At 42.7% G+C, this 21,429-nt stretch overlaps 2 protein-coding genes across 2 annotated transcripts in view; one reads left to right on the top strand and one right to left on the bottom strand.

Moving 5' to 3' along the window:
- zc3h18 (zinc finger CCCH-type containing 18) overlaps nt 1-378 on the bottom strand; it is a 43,081-nt gene extending 42,703 nt beyond the window's left edge. The window contains exon 1 of the mRNA XM_080736767.1: nt 238-378. The gene's annotated coding sequence lies outside the window, so the exon portion shown is untranslated. The remainder of the gene's footprint in view (nt 1-237) is intronic.
- Nucleotides 379-8,544: 8,166 nt separating this feature from the next.
- trhr2 (thyrotropin releasing hormone receptor 2) overlaps nt 8,545-21,429 on the top strand; it is a gene marked incomplete at both ends in the record, with an annotated part of 30,658 nt that continues 17,773 nt past the window's right edge. Inside the window, 4 exons of the mRNA XM_080737224.1 lie at nt 8,545-8,927; nt 13,979-14,111; nt 17,577-17,728; nt 17,923-18,061. Coding sequence (XP_080593350.1) covers nt 8,545-8,927; nt 13,979-14,111; nt 17,577-17,728; nt 17,923-18,061 — 807 coding nt within the window. The remainder of the gene's footprint in view (nt 8,928-13,978; nt 14,112-17,576; nt 17,729-17,922; nt 18,062-21,429) is intronic.

Here is a 21,429-nt window from a genome sequence, read left to right as displayed (position 1 = left end):
AGCCCCTTAGCGCAAAAAACCTAATATCTGCTGAACAACAATTTCATCTTTATTACCAAAACCCCTTTAAAAGCTAAAATGATGCCGTGGAAGTGCACGGAATGACGACCTCCGCCGCATCACTTTCTGATCGATACTAAGCATGCTCGCCTTGCCTTTCAATTAACAATGCAGCCTCCCGTACGACTAGCAGCTTTTAGCTAGTCTGCTAGCTAACATCAAAACATGGCCATTCACCTTGGCAACCTGGACCTCTTTGAAGACACGGTTGCGGTGCTAAGAACTGCCCAGTCTATTTGAGGTTGTCTTTTACACTTTACAATGAATATTAGGTGGTTATTTTATCCGCTGCGGTGGAGAAAATAAAAAGCCCTACACGACACGGCGAGAGCGGCCATTACCTTGACGTCATCAAACGCCGACGATCTGCAAGCAAAAGCCGCGATGAGAGCCAAATCTGGCAGATCTGAGATCAGATCTGGCAACGCTGTTGTCCTTCTGCTAAATGTTATGAGGAATAGTTCAACCTGACACTGTTACAGCGGCACCTGTGCTACATCATTAGTGTGGTTGTACGAATACAACAAGTCAGGCTGGCACCACGGAATCTGGGCAGTATAGTATGGGCACTTGGACAACTGGGCACCTGGACGAGTGGGCACCTGGACATCTGGGCACTTGGACAACTGGGCACCTGGATGAGTGGGCACCAAAACCACCTGGGCACGATAGGGACATGTGGGCACCTGGACAACTGGGCAAAGAGTAAGTATATCAAAAATGATGGAAAAATAGAAAAAAAAGAAAATAAATAGATGGGAGTAAAGAAATTACTGGGGAAAAAAATGCTGAACTGAATAGATAGAGAAAACATACCTTGCAGTAAAAAAATAAATGTATAAAAGGCTACTATTTATCTCTGTGTTTTTTTTTTCATACACTTGACTTATTACACTTATTTTTGTTCCCCAATTTAACAGTAGCCTACTTCTATTTTGGGAAATACTTTGAAACTCTGTTATTATAATGTAGGCTACTTTTGACCTTATCTTATCCTACCTCCTACTATTTTGGCAAATATGATATATCGTCCTGGTGGCACGTGCCCACATCATGCCACATGTCTCTAGTGCCCAGTCGTCTAGGTGCCCACACTTCGATCCCTAGTGCCCAGATGGTTTTGGTGCCCAGTTGTCCAGGTGCCCACATGTCTATGCCCAGTTCCAGGTGCCCACACATATATAGTGCCCAGATGGTTTTGGTGCCCAGACATCCTTACTGGCCAGTTGGTTAATTGGTGCCAGCCCACCTGACCTGTTACCTATGGTAGGCTACTTGTCCGACTTTCTTCTGCTGCGCTACTCCTCCAAGTTTTGGTGGCAGACCGTGGCACCTACCTACCTAGCCTACAAACAATAGAAGAGTTGTCCATTTGTGGTTGAACCCACACACTTTCTGCATTAAAGAGAATGCCTTTTAAATCTTATGCGTTCCTAACCCTAAACCTATTTAATGTAAAAGTTTACTAGGACACGTGTGTCGCTGCTAATGCCTTATTGACCACAAGAGGGCGACAAAGGACCGGCAAGGAAAGCAACCCAGCCCTGGGTTTGTGGAAGGAAGCGCCAAGCGCACTAAAGGCACCCTGCGCGGCAAGGCGCAGTCAACTCTATGGTCGCAGCAGTACAGTGGGTGCTCTCTAGAGTCTAGACAGACACACGTCATTGTCAATGTCTGCCATAACATTTATAACCTTAGCAGCTACAATTTAACGGAAACCTGACACAAGGGGGAAAATACTACTAATGCGAAAAACGAGACAAGCCTGAAAACACTCCATAAAGACATCTTTGAAGAGCATAGGACTCTAGTCTGCATCGCACCTGTCAAGAAAGTGGATTAGTAGGTAGGTAATTCATTATTCTACTTGCAATAACCTGTCTGAGTTGTGCATGAGTTTAAAATTATAATAATATTATTTATGCATGTTTAATTATCTCGTCTCATGCATGGCTTATCTTATGCCACTTTACAGTCGCCGAGTTTGCCTTGGATTAAGTCTGTCTCACATATTTCTTTGGTCGATTTTGACCTGTCTAGTATAGTATAGGCTGGCTACTCATAGAATCGATACCAAAAGTCTTGGTCCAAGGCTATATAGTTATTACAATGCTATGCCATAACGTAATATCAATTTGCCATAGGCTGTGCATTAAGCAAATCAAAAGAAAGAATTGGTAAAGACAATATGAAATATTTTGTGTGGCAATTGTGCATTTAAGTTAACCCTCTCAAGCTGGACTGCCCCAGTGTACAAAACATTGTTTGTTTTAAAATTCAACAGCACACACACACTGACACTGACACATCCCATGCTGCCTGTTTCCATTTCTCTGTTCTGTCTATGATGTCTGTCCATTGCTTCTGGTCTGTGTCTTCCATGTTTCCTCTGTATCTCACTCGCACTCTGTTTCTCACACTCTCTCACACTTTAATTTACACACACACACACACACACACACACACACACACACACACACACACACACACACACACACACACACACACACACACACACACACACACACACACACACACACACACACACTAAGGACACTTTCTGGATGTTTAATATAACACACACATACACAGAGTGACATCTGCTATCTGAAGTTATTCAAACGTGAAAGGAGAGAACCCTGGCTCTGCCTTCCAGTGAGTCCATAGACAACATTTAAAACATAAACTGCATATTAAAGCAGCCTACTTGTCAGGGGCTTTAGTCAAGCTTGAGTTATTGCCTACATTATAGACTTTTGATGTTGCAGAGCAGAGAAATAGGCCTTTTAGTATGATGTAGCATTAGCCTGGACTGACAGTTGAAAAAGGTTTTGCACTGATTTCAAATCAAATCACATCACATTTATTTATAGGGCACATTTAAAACTGTCGCTGTACCAAAGTGCTGTACAGACATGTCATCGTCACATCAATACAGCAATAATAAAATAAACATCCAGAAGCATAATAATAATAAATCATACAACATAATAAATGGAAACAATAAAATCAAATAAAAGCAGCGGGAACGTGTCAGGGGGATTCAAATGCTTGTGAATAAAACAGGGTTTTGAGCCTGGATTTAAAAGAATCGGTGGAGTGGGCAGATCTAATGGAGAATGGAATGGAATTGAAGAAGGTATCCCTGTGGTCGATACGAAAAGGTGCCCTGTGTGTGAAAGAGATTTTACTTTTTATTTTTTCATATATTTCTTTTTCTGGGGATAGTGGAGATAGACAGGAAATGGAGAGAGAGATGGGCAGCAAAGGTCGTCGGGAACGGGATTCGAACCCGCAACATACTGTCAGGCTAACACCTATAAATATTTGGGCACTACGTTTGATAGTAAGCTTAAATTTGATGTGAACTGTGAAATGTTGTGCAAGAAAGGTCAGCAACGCCTCTATTGTTTAAGGAGGCTTGCCACATTTCACGTTGACAAATCTTTAATGAGACTGTTTTACAGCGCTTTTATTGAGTCAATAATCTCCTTCTCCATCATTTGTTGGTATGGAAACCTGAACATAAAAGACAAAAAACACCTTGGAAGAATTGTGAGAACGGCCTCAAATATTATATAAGTAAACTTCAGTAGCCTGGATCACGTCTTCCAAAAACAGATGTCTTAAGAAAGCCAAGTCCATTCGTATGGACAGCTCCCATCCTCCCAGCTCTGAGTACAAGCTGCTTCCTTCTGGCTTTCGCCTGGAAGCTCCAGTGGCCACAACAAACAGGCATAAGTTTTCCTTTGTGCTTCAATACAGGCTTTAAATACTGTGACTGAGGAGGAGGTAATTTGTTGCTTTGGGAGACTTAATTAAGTTTCTAAAGTATGAAATGATGCGAATTTCAATGCCGGTACATTCGGTCCTGCATGGCCTATAGATTGTTGCTTTTTTTCTTTAATTCTAGCTGAGATCATGAACTGCTATCCTGTTTTTGTTGTTCCATGTGTCCTATGTGTTTTTATATGTCTTTTATATATTGCTAGCCTGATTTCTGACATTGTGCCCTGTTTGAGCGATTTCTGGAGGGGAGGGACTTTGACAGATTGGTTATTTGTTAAACCCACCCCCACCCCCTGCGCTAATTGGAGGAGCCGTCATTTCGGCTCCAGAAATCACTTATTATGAACACAATTCCAAACCAGAGAAACAGTCCACTCTGAGAGTGGGCGGGTCTATGGGCTTGAACCAGGCTATATATAGACGGGTTTCTTGTTTACAAACATTGAGACTAAATGCACAGGTGACTGTATCATGTAATCAGTCCGTCCAATCCCCAAACCTGTTGTTTTGGGGAGCGCTGGTTAAGCCTGGTTTCATTGGCTAATTTTGGTACCGAATCAAACGTGACGTGGACCAGAAACCCGTCTATATTGCTGCAACCAAATTGCCCTTCGGGGACAAACAATAAATGAACTTGAACTTGGCTGCACATAGCCTATGGTATTACAAATTGCGTCAATCCAAGAAAAAAAGACAATTCCTTGGATGTTTTTTTTTTAAATAAAAAGTAAATTAAATTCGTAAACTGGCCAATACAACCGCCAGCAACAACACACTTAAACAATGTTATCGAAGTGAGATCTGGCCTACCAACCCCAACTAGGCCTAAATTGTAGACTTGTGTGGAATGGAAGGGGTAGTTGATGCAGTCTGACTGTTTGTGCACTGGAGATAAATTACTTTTACATCTTTGTCCACATTCATTTAGTAGAAGATCCAACATCGCTCAATTCCTAGCTTTTCATGTGAAAAGACCAACAGATGTCAGCAACAGTTCCACAGAGTCAACATGGTTAATTGCTTTACAGAACAACCTGAAATTGCCATTCCACACCATGCACACATGTAGCACAATGATTGAGGATACTGCAAAATGATGTGTACATGTCGTCATAACGGTTCTAATTGTCTTTTGCCCACTGCAAAGTAATATACTTAAACATCTAATTCTAAGCAGTGTTTCTATGCTAAGTTAGACAGAAAGAAAGAATGCAAGTTTGTTGTCGTCAATCACACATTTCTGATTCAATCAATACCTGCTGCACCGGTAAAAGAAAAGCAATTACAGCAAAACAAAGAAGAATACACGTAACACATACAACACACACGGTTTGCAAGATTGTACAATTTGAACCACACTGCTCTGCTCAATCTAACACTTTTAACTATTATACAATTAAAGGACAACTTTATTTTTTTATAACAAGGGTTCATATTTTAGATAGTAATTAAAGAATATAATAGATGAGTGTTAAAATTATTTCATTTACTTCTTTCTATTGTTTTAGAGATTCTTATTTCAGTGGTTGGGGCATGCGTACAAGTGGCTAAATATGTCATTTTACACAGAATAAGCCCATTCCCAAAATACAACGCAGCCTTTCATGGTTGGATTTGGATGTGACTTATGGGGGCTAGAAGTGTTACTGTAAATAGCAATAAAGAAACTGCTGGCTTATTGTGTCTAAAAAGACATATTTAGCCACTTGTACGCATGCCCCACATTTTAGCACAGTAAACACGATAAAACAATAGAACAAAGCAAATGAAAACATTTTAACACAAACTTTTTATTTTCTCTAATTACTATCTAAAATATGAATCCTTGTTGTAAAAAAACAAAGTTGTCCTTTAATGATAGTCCAGGTTTGATTATACTGTTAATGTACTTAATCACAACTCTGAACACACAAGATGTAATTATTTATTTTTCAGATACATAATTAAAGATAATGACCAATCATAACACACAAGACAGTACTGCACATTGATGAAAATATAGATTTCTCTCCAAATTGTAAAATTTGTCAACACATCCATGAATTACCAGGTTTGACTGGTAAAATCTCTGTCCAGGGAGTCCAAGTGCTGAGAGATGAGTAGTTTAGATGGTTTCTTATGGGGACTGCCCATAAGTCCTAAATCTCATTAGTCCTTCATGTCATTAGTCCTACTTTGGTTAGGTTTAGGTTTTAGGGTTAGGTTTAGGCCTAGTTTTACCGAGGTTAGGGTTAGGGTTTGGGTTAGGTTTAGGCATAGTTTTACTGAGGTTAAGCTTAAAGGGGAAGAGTCAAGACCACCCATTTTCAATATTGAACTATGTCATTAATATACCTTAGAGGAGTTGTGTGGAAATAGAAAAAAGTTCCCCCCCTTCTGTGTTGCTTAGAACTGGAGGATTGATTTTGGGGTTTGTATTGTAAATTACAACTTGATGACATCACACATTGTAATTTACAATACAAACCCCAAAATCAATCCTCCAGTTCTAGGCAACACAGAAGAGGGGGAACTTTTTTTCTATTTCCACACAACTCCTCTAAGTTATATTAATGACATAGTTCAATATTGAAAATGGGTGGTCTTCCCCTTTAAGGTTAGGGTTAGGTTTAGGCATAGTAACAATCACCAGATTCGGACTAATGGGATGCAGGAACGACGAGATGTCGGACCAATGCCATGGCACTGTTTCTTATTCCATGTTCTTCTTTTTTTATTTTCAATTTGGTACTCCTAGCTGTATCACTTTTTCTGTCTGTCGCATGTTATATAATTGCTGTAATGCCATGACTCGGCCATATACGGTAGCTGAATGGCCTGGGGAGCCAGACCCCCGGTTGTCCCAGGTACCATTCCAGGACAGCAATGTATAAATGTGTGTCCCTTAGCAAGACCCTTGACACCAAATCGCTCCCAGAGCGCTGGAGAATGTCTGCTCACTGCTCCTATAGTGCTCCTTTAAAGGAAAGGTTAAAGGAGAGGACACATTTCACGTATGGGCAAGTATACAGTGAAAGAGCACCCCAAGGAGTGGGGCCTATATTATTATCATTAGTATGACGACTGAATTTACCCCGTAGGCTCGATAAAGGTCTATCTATCTATCTATCTGCTATCTATCTATCTATCCATCTGCTCACTGAGCTGGGTCTGGTGGATATAGCACTTCGTCCACATCACAGGCTAAGCCCTCTCTCATCTTGACTGGTGAATCCATCCTCGCACAGACCCTGCAGTAAAGAACGCACATCTGGGTTTAACCATTTACAGCTCAAAATGCAATGAGTTAAAGGAGTAGTTCACCTCCAAAATGACTTTTTTTTCTATTGATTACTCATGCCATAGAGACTCGAGTTCAATACTATATATATATATATATATATATATATATATATATATATATATTGTATTTGTCGCATTCCTTAGACAGAAATGTGATAAGATGTAAATTTACCCCCATTGATTCCGGATGGGGACCCGAATGTATGGCACTGGATGGGGAAACCATCAGGGTACATTTATTATTACATTTATTATAATCAAATTTTTTGTCTTAGCAAAGCGACAAAAACCAAAAAGATATTATCAAACTCAAGTCTCCATGGCGTTAGTAATCAATAGAAAAAAAAGTCATTTTGGGGGTGAACTACTCCTTAATTAAGCGCTGTGTGCTTGTAGCTTTTCTAACCGTGTGTTCACCTCAGAATGGGGGCACTATTGGGTTCATGGAAGTATGTGTTGAGAGTTATTTAAATTGTGGTTGCTGATGAAACCAGTTTTGGACCAGATTGGCTGAAAGATACATTCTCCCTTATGATGTACTCACTGTAATCTGCTTGGCAATGGCATCCATTTGGTCGCCTGCTGTGGCAATGATGTGTAGTTTGTGATATGTGTTTATGTCCTTTGGCTTTAAGGCATTCGTGTACTTCTGTTTATGTCTACATAAATACACATTTTGTCTGAGCGTGCGTGAGTGTGTGTGTGTGTGTGTGTGTGTGTGTGTGTGTGTGTGTGTGTGTGTGTGTGTGTGTGTGTGTGTGTGTGTGTGTGTGTGTGTGTGTGTGTGTGGGTGCTTGAGTGCATTGTCACATTACTGCAAAATTCCGTTACCAAAGCTATACCAAATAGTATTTATATTTGTATTTTTATATTTAACCTACAGTATTTTCTCTTTCTAGGTGGATAAATGGCTGCAATTTTTGTCCATGGAATAAACTACACAAGAAGAGGCATACAAGAGGAATGTAGCAGTCAAGAAGACCAACACATTCAGATTAATTCCTTCACACTGTGATTGCACTTGTAGTCTGTAGCACATTCAGCGCTAATTTGTGCTCTTCAGTGGGAAGAACACAATCAAACAGACACTTGAGATGTTAAAGCAGTGTGAATCTTATTTGGTCTCTTCTTCCCTTTTAAACATCCTGAATGCATAAGTATGTCTCTTGAGAAATTATGAGTAGCCTAGTGGAAGTTTTGGTGGCTTCAAGCAGCTGCTGTTGAATTGCCACACGTTGGTGTGAACCGATTTCCAACAGAAGGACAGGTGGGAAGAAATACAACCAGATTGCATAAAAAAAATCATGGTGACATTTCAGGGTCGTGACCCTCATCATCACGTAATCTTAATCAAATGATTTGACTGATTTATTGACATCTGAACAAAAGCAACCCTTCTTGTGTGCGGACATCATGGCGGACAACGAGAGCTCCAGGATGGACACCCCGACTAACATCTCACTGAACCCCGGCGACGCGGTTGCCGAATCCCTGGAGTACAAGACCGTGTCCGTGTTCCTGGTGGTGCTGGTGTGCGGACTGGGCATCGTGGGGAACATCATGGTGGTGCTTGTGGTCCTCACATCCCGACACATGCGGACCCCCACCAACTGTTACCTGGTCAGCCTGGCCATAGCGGATCTCACCGTGCTCGTGGCGGCCGGACTGCCCAACATCTCTGACAGTTTGACCGGCACGTGGGTGTTTGGACACGCCGGTTGCCTGGGAATCACTTACCTCCAGTACCTGGGCATCAATGTGTCATCGTGCTCCATCACGGCCTTCACCGTAGAGAGGTGACGTACAGTAGGGCTTACTTTACTACCCAAAACCTTTCACTGAGAGAAATACTGTATGTGGAGTGGTGGAAGAGAAGTACTCTGATTTATTTCTTTTTTACTTGAGTGAAAGTAGCAATAACACACTCAGGGGTTGACACTAAGGTCTCAGAGGCATCTGTCCGTCGGGCAAGTACAGGTCATGTTCTACTTGCCCAAAGGTCATGCCCACTTGCCCGAAAAGTAAATTGTCCATTATAAAATGATAGGTAAAATTTGAATTACCGTTCAAATTTAACACTTATTTCTTTACTTTCTGGGGCTGTGCAATAAAAAATGTCATACCTCAATACCTCCAAATCCAAATCCTATAGCTATGATTAAAAATGTCTATGGTTTCACACTTATATCTCGTGACAGATATCTTGTGTTGTCTTTATAAATGGTTGTCTCAAATGAGCACTTGCCCGGTTGGGCAACCTGAAAGCAAACTTCACCTGCCCCAAAGTTTTATTTACCTGCCGGGGGCAGGTGGGCAAGCCTTAGTGTCAATGCCTGCACACTGGCACCCGATCCCCAAGTTTTCATCCCATAGATTGGGATGAAATCAGCAGCACATTATCCCATAGCTATGGCCGGTTTGGGCCCAATCGCCCCAGTTAGTTGGGGCTTTGGGTCGTTTATTAGCCTTTCCTAACGCTGATAGAATGTGTTGTTTGGGGCAGATCAGCCTTCATTATGGGCAACTCGGTCACGTGACCGATGTCATCATGTTGGCGGTGGTTCGAATCTACTTGATTTTCTGAAATGATTTCCACCCCTTTTTTAATCCCAAAAGCTTTCCTGTGGCATTTTCGTGCCGACGTCTTTATTAGTATCAATACAAATCCAACCCAATGTTTTATAACCACAATTGTGACGTGGTTATTCCTCTGGTTGATTCCCGCACCGCCCCACGGCCTGTGGGCCACGGGATCAATAAAGGAATCTATCTACCAATCAGTCAAGTCTGTACAACACGGCTTTTTAATGTACAGTACTTTTTTTTTTTTTTAAATCGTTTTCGTACGTGTCAGCCTGTATTATGACATTCCATTTCTAATTTTAACATGTTAGTTAGTGTAGTGGTCAGTGCTGGTGGCTCTAAGGATTTTTGCCTCTTACCAAATGCAAATGGTAAGGCAGGTTCGAATCCGGGAGAGGAAAGAGGTGGTCATTTAATGATTTGACTGCAGTGTCTCTGCATTGGCTTTTTTTTTGCTTAAAAGTACATTTGATATAACTAATATGTATAAATAATGTAAATATAAATAGATAATTGCGACCGTAGGTCGCATTTACTACCAAAACCTCCACCGGCTGTCCGTCTGTCTGTCTGTCTGTGAGTCAGTGACACTTTTGCCCTGCTCATCAGGAAGATTTTGTCTGTCCGTCCGTCCGTCCGTCCGTCCGTCCGTCCGTCTGTCTGTCTGTCTCTCTCTCTCTCTCTCTCTCACGTCTCTCTCTCAATTTTTGGGCTAAAATTGGAACGATACAGAGAATATTAGTGAACCACGATGAGAACCATGTAGAGCCAATTTTAGCACCACTTTACCACTAAGGCTGATAGAGACGTACCACATATTAAATGAAAGGTAATGAGGAGCTATGAATATAGGACTTGTTTGCAAATGGCTCCGCCCCTTCCTGTGGACGCGACACCCCTAAAAAGGTGCGCTGAATCTGAATATACAGGTTTTATTTCAATCGAGTAACAGGAAGTGCCTCAAATAGCCACTTCCTGGTGTGTTTTAGGTAGTTCCGGGTCACTAGGTGTTCCGGTATATTTTTTATCCAAAACTACATGTAATTTTAAGCCTCAGGTCGACACTCAGTAAACCAATATTTCTATTGTGATTTTCTAGTAATTAAAAGAAGGCTAAACCTAGCGTCGCACCGGGAATGTCGCACAGAAACGAAAAACATATCCACGCGTGCATCTCAATGCGCTCTACAACATACTAAAAGTTGAGCCCATGAGATGCATCGGTTCGTGAACCAACGCCAACCCTAGTTAGCCTAGGGTTAGCCTTTTAGCCTTAACAACTCAAAGACGATAAGACGTCAGAACTCGGTTCTGAGATATGTTGTAGTGCTCTCCGAGACGAACGTTTTGATGTCTCACATGTTCCTCTACAACCTTCTTTCCCCTGGGATCTCCAATTTCACAAGGCTCATAGAGTCTATAGCCCTTAGAGGGCTTTGGCCAGCACGCCAAAGATATCAATCTCCTCACAGGAGTGTATGTGTGCGAGGAGAGTTATATAGGCGCGTTCATCTCTGCGAGACGAACACGCTGATGTGTGTGTCATCTCCCTACGATGTTCCTGTACGGAGTGAACGCTAACCCTAGTTGGAATTAGAGTTATCTCCCTAGGGGTCGCTCAGAAATGAAACACACATCAGCGCGTTCGTCTCGGTGAGCGGATCAAGAATCTGTTTGCCTTTTGTCTCTACGCCCTCTAGAACCCGCGCTAGCCCTTCTAGGAGTGTTAGAAACGGACCGAAAGATTTTCACACAACGGGACCAGCACCAACGGACTTGGCGTCAAAAAGTAAGTCGGAATAAGTGTTTTTTATCCAAAAAAATGTGTCATCGTGTTCGTGGCGCGCAAATTTCGTGTCTTTTTCGCAAACGGAAAGGGTTTAAAGTGTCGGAGAGACACGAAACCAATTCCGTTGGATCGGGCATCCTTCAAACATGAAAAGTGTGCCCTGCCTGAAACAGAAGGATTTTTTTTTTATTTTCTATTGATTTTTAGGACAGAGGGCCCGTTTTGAAGCCTAGATTGACCTTTCCTTGACCTTTGGAGTTAGGAGCGTCGTAGAGACACGAGACCGGGTTAGTTGGATTCAGCGTCAAAAGGCGAGTCAGAATAAAGTGTAACTTGCACCGAACTTTGATACTTTAATTTACAGCCCCCCCGGACAGACAGGCGATGGAGGTTTTGATAGTAACTGCGACCTGACGGTCGCAATAATATACGTACTTGATACTTTTTTCACTCTCTACTTCTTCCTGATCCATGTTGATGACATGAGTGTAGACATACTGTGTAGTGATTTTCGTGATTTTAGGGCAAAATCTGTAGGAGCAGTGTCCAAAGATGTGTTTTTAAAAATCGGCCTGAAGGTGGCGCTATATGGGACAGATTCATGTTGATGGGATGAGTGTAGACATACTGTGTAGCAATTTGTGTGATTTTAGGGCCAAAACTGTAGGAGCAGTGGCCAAAAATGTGTTTTAAAAATCGGCCTGAAGGTGGCGCTAGAAGAGGGCCATGTGAGAAATGAGGGGTGGGGTCTCCGCGTTGCCTTGGCGGACGAATAGGTACCGGCCCCGGCTCTCCCGGACGCTCCTAGGCCGAGTTACGGCATTTTATGTGAGCTGCAGTGGAGGGGGTCCTCCACTGGGGGCGTCACCACTTTTGCATCTGTTCTGGAGCAGCAGGAGTGGGTGGTCCCCAGGAATTCCCCGTGAGCAGCCCCGTTGGGGTGGTCATTTGGTCATTTTTGCACATTTGGTCATTTTTTACACCTGGGGGTCCCCCAGGGACCTGGGGGTCCCTGAAGCTCCGGGGGTCCTTGGAGGTTGTAGTTTGGCAGGTAAGGAGTGTGTGTGCAAAATGTGGCATGGATGGGGGCAACGGTTGTGGAGATATGAGCAGGGCAAAAGTGTGACTGACTCACAGACAGACAGACGGACAGCCGGTGGAGGTTTTGGTAGTAAATGCGACCTACGGTCGCAATTATCTATTTATATTTACATTATTTATACATATTAGTTATATCAAATGTACTTTTAAGCAAAAAAAAAGCCAATGCAGAGACACTGCAGTCAAATCATTAAATGACCACCTCTTTCCTCTCCCGGATTCGAACCTGCCTTACCATTTGCATTTGGTAAGAGGCAAAAATCCTTAGAGCCACCAGCACTGACCACTACACTATCTAACATGTTAAAATTAGAAATGGAATGTCATAATACAGGCTGACACGTACGAAAACGATTTAAAAAAAAAAAAAAGTACTGTACATTAAAAAGCCGTGTTGTACAGACTTGACTGATTGGTAGATAGATTCCTTTATTGATCCCGTGGCCCACAGGCCGTGGGGCGGTGCGGGAATCAACCAGAGGAATAACCACGTCACAATTGTGGTTATAAAACATTGGGTTGGATTTGTATTGATACTAATAAAGACGTCGGCACGAAAATGCCACAGGAAAGCTTTTGGGATTAAAAAAGGGGTGGAAATCATTTCAGAAAATCAAGTAGATTCGAACCACCGCCAACATGATGACATCGGTCACGTGACCGAGTTGCCCATAATGAAGGCTGATCTGCCCCAAACAACACATTCTATCAGCGTTAGGAAAGGCTAATAAACGACCCAAAGCCCCAACTAACTGGGGCGATTGGGCCCAAACCGGCCATAGCTATGGGATAATGTGCTGCTGATTTCATCCCAATCTATGGGATGAAAACTTGGGGATCGGGTGACACTGATCACATGATGAAAGTCATGTATTCAAGATTTTACTTGAGTAAAAGTATTGGCATCAAAATATGCTTACAGTACCACACGTAATAGTTATCATGCAGATTAGCCCATTTCACAGTCATACTATTTGATTGTAATCACTTTAATGTTGTTGGTAATGATAGGCCTGATTGTAATTGTCCTCAACAGGCTGGAAATGTTATGTTTTCACTCCTGTGAGTCTGTTCCCCTGATAATCTTGGGCACTGCTAGTAGACTAGATAGTACCTTCCACCACTGTATTTAATTAAGTTGGAACAGTGTATTTTAACATGCATGCACTTGGAAATGAGAAAATACACAAGTTGTAATTGTCTGCAAATAGCTTAAAGTACACTACAACACATTGTTTACAACACAGCATTTGATACACATCGGGAAACTTCATCTTTCAGTTGAACATATACAGTAAAGTTCTACCCCATAACATGAAGTCATGAACTGGGGTCTCATTATATTTTAACAACCCCTTGCCTATCCATCTGCAGGTACATAGCTATCTGCCATCCAATCAGGGCTCAGACGGTGTGCACGGTCTCCCGGGCCAAACGGATCATCACCGGTGTTTGGATCATCACCTGTGTCTACTGTATGCTCTGGTTTTTCCTGGTTGATATTCAGGTCAGAGAAAATACAAGCAACATTGAACTTTGCTGGGACTGTAATAGCAATATCCACTGCTCAAAGAAATGAAGGGAACAACATGTTCCCTTAATTCTTTGAGCTTTCTTTGAGCAGTACACATTTTGTTCCCTTCATTTCTTTGAGCAGTATATTTTGGGATCTCCCAGAACAGTACAACATCCAGTTAATGTTGGATGTTCATACTATTAGAGCAGGCCTGTCAACTCTCCTGGATTTCCCAGGAGTCTCCTGGATTTTGAACCCCTCTCCTGGGAGTCTCCTGGATTGGCAAATCTCCTGGATTTCTCCTGGATTTTGTATCAAACTCCCAAAATTCACCAGAACACAGGAAATTACATCTACTATGTTAAAATTTTTCTGGGGGAGGACCCCCAGACCCCCCGCTTTAGGGGTGGGGGCAATGCATGCAAGAAAGATCATACAGATATTCACTTAAGTAATGACTTAAAGATGAGAAATCATTATTAAAGATGTCCTTTTGCTTCAGTCATCAAATCTGTACAACAACATTTGGCATTTTAAGGCTGAAATTGTACCCATGATAGTAAAGTAAGCCTGATAAATGTATCAAACATGCACAAAATTCAACAGAACACAGGAAAAAATATCTATTAATACGTTTTGGGGAGAGGACCCCCCAGACCCCGGTTGGGGAGTTCCGCGCGCCCCCCAAAAATAAATCTCCTGGATTCTGACAGTCCAATGTTGACAACCCTGTATTAGAGTTGTTTTGTATAAACATTCTAAGTTCATTTTTTTGCAGTCTTTCCTCACCTGGGACCCTCTGGACAGACCCCAGTGCCTATCTTAGTACTCATTACATTCCTTGCTCTGTTGTCCTTGAACAATGTCAAATGTCGTAATTGAAGCATAAAAGTTGTCACCCCAAAACCCCCACCCCTCCCTGCCCTCCCTGCTCCAAAGGCAGTACTTGAGCTCATCAAATGTGGCTGCAAGTGCAAAGCAGGTTGGAAGGGACAGTGCAGCTGCTCAAACGAAACCCTTTGCACTATTAGGGAGGACATTCAAGATGATGATGATGATGATGAAGACGAATAGATCCTGTATTTCTGAATTTACTGTATTGTAGTAGTGACTCTCTGAGCATAATTGACCATGGGCTCTTTAAGAGGATAGGGGTGGGGGTATTAGCGTGACAATAATGAAGAGGTGTGTGTGTGTGTGTGTGTGTGTGTGTGTGTGTGTGTGTGTGTGTGTGTGTGTGTGTGTGTGTGTGTGTGTGTGTGTGTGTGTGTGTGTGTGTGTGTGTGTGTGTGTCTGTGTCTGTGAGTGAAGACTATGTAGTAAATGGACACGTTGTTCTTCAATACCTTCATGTAATCCCTGCAGTAACACCTGTCCACCATAACTGTTATAAATAAAACTGAGAATACTAATAAACTGTCAAAGTACAATAAACACATACAAGCTTAACTCATTGAATGCCCTTTTCAAGATGGCCGCCAAGTACCAGGATGCCACGTTCCTAAATTTCTAGTGCACGGATCAATTTTTAGTGCACGGATCGTGCACGCCCATGCACCATATATGCACCATATGTGTAGTACTTTTTAACAGCTTTCAAACAAAAAAATCCGCTTGGAAATCTGTTCAGGCATTCATGAGATAGAAGCCTTCAAAGTCAGACAAAACAAACACTGCCACCTTCCTAAATTTCTAGTGCACGGATCAATTTCTAGTGCACGGATCGTGCACGCCCATGCCTAGATCATGCACCATATGTGTAGTACTTTTTAACAGCTTTCAAACAAAAAAATCCGCTTGGAAATCCGTTCAGGCATTCATGAGATACAAGCCTTCAAAGTCAGACAAAACAGCCATTTTTGACATTTTGAAAGATGTGTTTGTTATGGGGCTAAACATGCAATTTCGCAATTGCGATCATGCCTAATACATTTGAGGCATTTTTAGAATTTTTTTTATAAACATTTTTTTTGAATTTTTTTTTTTTTTTTTTTTTTTTCAAAATGGCTTCCAACTCGGGAAACTCGGGCTGTGGCAGCCTGGGAGTACTGTAATAACTCGTGAAACTCGTGCCTTGGCAGTCAATGAGTTAAACAGAGTTTCTAATATTCAAAAATTGTTAGCAAATTGCAGAAATGGTTGCAAGAATAGGGCCAAAACTGAAATGACCAGTGATTTGAATGGCCCCCTGTAGTAACTCTGAGGACGGGTCCCGGACCCCCAGTGGAAGACCCTTGGTATTAGCTAAAAAGAAGTTATCAGATCCCAGCTATCAAAACCTTTATGCCTCAATTATGATCTAATTTGAGCAAGGAATGTAATGAGTACTGAGATAGCCACTGGGGTCAGTCAAGAGGGTCCCAGGGGAGGAAAGACCCCAACCAAAAGTCAGAAAGGTTATTCTGGCTGCTTTAAAAGTGCAATAAATTAGCTTTAAAAAGTTATTTTTATGAAATGACAATATTATGAAAATAACTGGCTGGCGTACTGTTCTGGTAGGCCCCACAATAGATGACCCCCCAGAAAGGGACCAGTGGTGGGGAAGATTTGACATTTTCTCATACTGTTTTTGGACTCTATAGAACCAAGATATGCAAAAGAAGAAAAAACAAAATCGATTGCAGTACTGCAGATAATGATTTTATTAGAATGTGAATAACTAACATAGTGGTGCAGCAGCAGGGCAAGACTAAAGGTAGCTTTATTTATTTATTGTTGGCATTTCAAAGAATTAACCATATAGTATACTGTATGCCTGAGAGGGATTTGGATGGTTGGTGTGACCACAGAATAAAGACTGTTTATTTGTCTTAGCTCCTTAGCCTCCACCAGCCATGTGCAACAAGAATGCCCCATATTGACCCTCTTTGTGTTTTAATAGCCCTTGTATTGGTGCCCGTTTCTAATCTTTAAGCATCCCTGTGCTCAGGAAAGTCACTACACAAACAAAACTTAAAATTACAGTATGTCAGGGGTCTTCAATATTTTCAAGCCAAGGACCCCTTAGTTGAGAGAGAGAGATGAAGCAGGGACCCCCACAACCTGTTCATAGATTCCATATAGTTTCATTGTTTGACAGCACGATCATCATTGTATTTTGGATTCATGTTAATGTGTGTTTTCAGATATTTAACCACTTGAACCGTCGATACTTAATAAACGTAACCTTTCACTATGTACTTAGTCTGCTCTTTTTCCCCTCTACACCAAAGCTCTTTGCCGAAAATAGCCGATCTACAAGCTCACAATGCCTCGCACTGCAAGGCGTTGTGAGCTTGTAGATCTGCTATTTTTGTTCTCAGAATATGGACGCTAGGGTTCAAGTGGTTAATATAAAAAAGGGAAAAAAACAAGTTTCTATCACACAAAGATTTGGAGGCCCCCCTGTAGTAACTTCCCGGACCCCCTGTCGAAGACCCCTGCTGTATGTCAATGTGACAACTATGTGACATTCAGGTCAGCGAGGATGGACACGTGCAGTGTGGCTACAAGGTGAAACGGGAGCTCTACCTACCCATCTACCTAATCGACTTTGCCATCTTCTATGTCATCCCATTGCTACTGGCGATTGTGCTGTATGGCCTCATAGCACGAATCCTCTACCTCAGGTACCTAATATGTTCTGGCTGACTGAAAGAAAACATAAATACCTTTAGGAAAGTCATTGTCATAATGTACACACTGATTTCTTGACAACCAATCGATCAATGGGTCGATGGTTTGATCAATCAAATAAGCCACGTACAGTCTTTCTCTATTGTAATGAATGGTTTTGTTAATGCTTGGATACTGTTACCCCCAGTCCTCTGCCCAACCTCCCAGATGGTGGCACCATCACTGCTGGTGCGACCACGCTTCATCGCAGCTGCCGAGAAAGGGCCGAGTCGGGGAAGGGGGGTCATCAGAGCCGGCCAAAGAGTGCTCTGTCATCAAGGAAACAGGTATGTTGGAAATAATGAATTAGGAGTAACTTGTTGAGATCTTGACCATCTCATTTCCAAGGGGTAAATGCCAGGCTGTGAGGTACGTCATCACAATCTCACCTCTTCTTCCTCTTCTCTGTTACTATTACATCTCTTTTTTTTATCTGTCCAGTAATTGTCGTAGAGAATAGCTTTTGGTCACACTTGACCCATGGCTGGTCTTTGCCTGTGCGCGATCTGTTGGGATTGGGAGCCATGATTCCCTCTGTGGCAGAGGGAGAGCAGTGGCAATACTTCTGCTATCTATCACCTCAGATAAGTGCCCTTGGGTGCACTTGTGGCCTGGGTGTTATGTGGCTATTAGGGCCTATGTGACACCAAAAACATTGCTAAAATCAACACTCTGTGCCACAATATTAGCTTGAGAATCGGTTACTTAAGTGTCACATGGCAGTAATGGCTTATTTTCCTGAGGCAATGGGGGGGAAAGAGATTTACCTCTGAGAACGGTCTGGGTATCGAGAACCCTTTCATCCCAGATAGCACGCTTTGTCTGTGTGCTTTCACACGTATTGCGTTCTCTCAAGCCATTTCGTCTTAAAAGCTACCTCACTTCATCCCCTCATGAGGGGATTGGACATGAAGGGAGTAGCTTTGTGAGTGATTATATTGTGGCATTTGATTATAGCATTTTGAAAAGTTGGTTTGCTTGTTCCTCTTAAAATGAATTGGACATATATGTATTATTTGCATTCATCACACAAGGAACAGTAATATTGAAGCATTTGTTCTCATTTATGGTTTGCCGATATTCACATTACCGCTGCTAGAATAAATGGTGTGACCTTAACACATCGGGTGCCCACGTGGTGTCTACGTGTCAATCTCTTTGATCTTTACGAGTGCCCAACGACGCGTTTGACGCGTTGTATGTACAGTAAACTATACTGTAGCTACTGCACTTGGCTACCGCGGTGATTAAACAACTCCATTTCCCAACATGCAGCGCGCAATTACGTCACCCGGACGTGCTGTGTGGCTCGTTGACTTCCTGTTTACCGGCTGCACAAAAGTGCTGTTTTCTCCGGATTCTCTTCCTTTTTTCATTTTTTTCTCAAAACGGCAGCCTCTTCTACATGCCGTAACACAAACACTGTGGCTTAGAAATGATAAAAAACGGTCCTGACTGAAAGAAAAGATTTTCGCGAAATAAACAGGACATACTCGGATTACATTTACTCGGATTACTTTTCTCGCCAGTACTCTCGCCGGTAGGTAAAATGACGCGTTGCCATGGGCACCAGCAAATAAGACGTCAGAGATCACGTGGGCATCCGATGTGTTAAGGATAAATCGATTCTGACACTCATTCAAAGGTGCCTCCACTTTCCAGAGAAAAGCCATTAAAGTTCGCCAGGATCTCATCTGGCACCTTACATCTACAATCAATTCAACATTCTACAATCAAAGAGGGTCCAGGTTGTTTGTGATGTGCGTGCGTGCGTGTGTGCATGCGTTTGTGCGTGCGTGCGTGTGTGTCCGGTTGTTAATCTCACAAACTGTTGGAACAATCATTGACAAATGTATTGTGCACACTGCCAGCAGGCCACAGCAGAATTTAATTTCAACATCATGTTTTATACTTATAAATATTGTACATTGATAATGGAAGGCAATAGGCCTCAGATCGGATTGAAACCTTGCCCAAATTTGGAGTCATATGTCGCGGGGAAGCAATAGAATAAAAAAAAATAGTGTAGATCTGGCAATGTACACACACACATACACATAGGGCTGTATTGACTCAGGACCCAAGCAGGGGTCGCAGCTGAGTGCAATCAGTGCAGTGGAGCAGCGCAAACAAGACACAGAGAGTGCGTGTGTGTGTGTGTGTGTGTGTGTGTGTGTGTGTGTGTGTGTGTGTGTGTGTGTGTGTGTGTGTGTGTGTGTGTGTGTGTGTCAGAGCACAAGAACGGAGCGGAGCGAGGACAATTGCCGCTCCGCGCTCCAGAGGGCTCTTGTCTCGCTCGCTAATCGCTCTGGTTGGTCACCGGCCCGTCCAATGAGCGCGGGGGGTGGGGGTGGGTCGAACGAATATCCAATCCGCGCAGCAGTTGAAACGATTCAAACGAAGTTCACACACACAGGCAGGCTGAGGAAGGCACACACACACGCACGCGCTGATTTCACCAAGCTCTTAATGTTGATTACATGTTTCTGGTCGCAGTTCTGTGTGGAAGCAGTCACTGGCACAGACAGAGACACACACACAATCACACACACACTCCGCGACCGTGCGTCGCGTCCACCGTGCGTCTCGATCACCGTGCGTCGTGATCACTCGCGCGCGGACGCGCGCATGCACACTCGCAAAAAAGTCCCTCCCCCGTAAATCGCTCAGAATAGGGCACAGTTTCAGACTACTCCGTGAGCTGAGTCTGAGATCAGGCTAGAGCAGACTGATAGAGAAGTTGGATCTATATTCAGTTGAGGTGAATAAGGGCACATTCACGCCAGGATGTTTTACTGCGATTAAAACAAATCAAGGAGCGTGTATTGTCATAAAATGCACTTTCTACCACTTTTTGTGGTCACATGTATGTGGTAACACAGATACTGGATTCTGATTGGCTTAAAACAGTGGTAAATCAGTCAACAACCTTGAGTTGGCTCATGGACCCCGCCCACTGTTGTGTTGCAGTTGTAACATTTCCGGCTTCCCCTCGTGCCACAACCCTGAAACAGTGGTAAATCAGCCAACAACCCACTCCCTCTCATGGTAAATGGCTTACTTGTTTGGGCTGGTGTGAAGGCTCATAGTCTCGCGTGGCCAGACTGTTGACTCCGCGATTTGGAAATGCTCCCGTCATACAGTCTGGGGCATCGAAAGAAGAACGATGAGTACCTGGTTAAAGCGGAAGTGAAGTCTCCTCATCACTTCCGTTTCCGTCTCACATCGCGCACATTTATCATTATATAAATAAAAATCATCTAAACATGTTTAGCTTGCTGCTTAGCAGAAATGACATTTTAAAATATATTTTCATGAACGGTAATGCCTGTTTCCATTACTAGCCGTTCGGATCCGGTGTGCATGAGGTCGTAGAGAATCATTGTTTTCTTTAAAAAAAATTAAATTGTCCGTTTTATCCGTGCGGATAAACGTGCCTGTGTGCAAAGGGCTTAAGGCTCATGCGAATTCTGGTGTGGATCAAACAAACAAATACTAAACCTCAAAATAACCTGGTCTCGCGTTGCTTACAAGCGCACCAGAGTTCAGTTCACTGATGGTGTCTGTGAATGCAATCCACATCAACTGCTGAAATAAACCAAAGCGTGGCATTGAAGGATTGAATAATTTGTAAACACAGGGGCATTATTACGCA

The sequence above is a fragment of the Nannobrachium achirus genome (assembly GCF_963921795.1).
Source record: "Nannobrachium achirus genome assembly, chromosome: 11".
Lineage (NCBI taxonomy): Eukaryota > Metazoa > Chordata > Actinopteri > Myctophiformes > Myctophidae > Nannobrachium > Nannobrachium achirus.
Note: the sequence above shows the minus strand (reverse complement) of the source record. Positions and strands in the feature narration are given on the sequence as shown.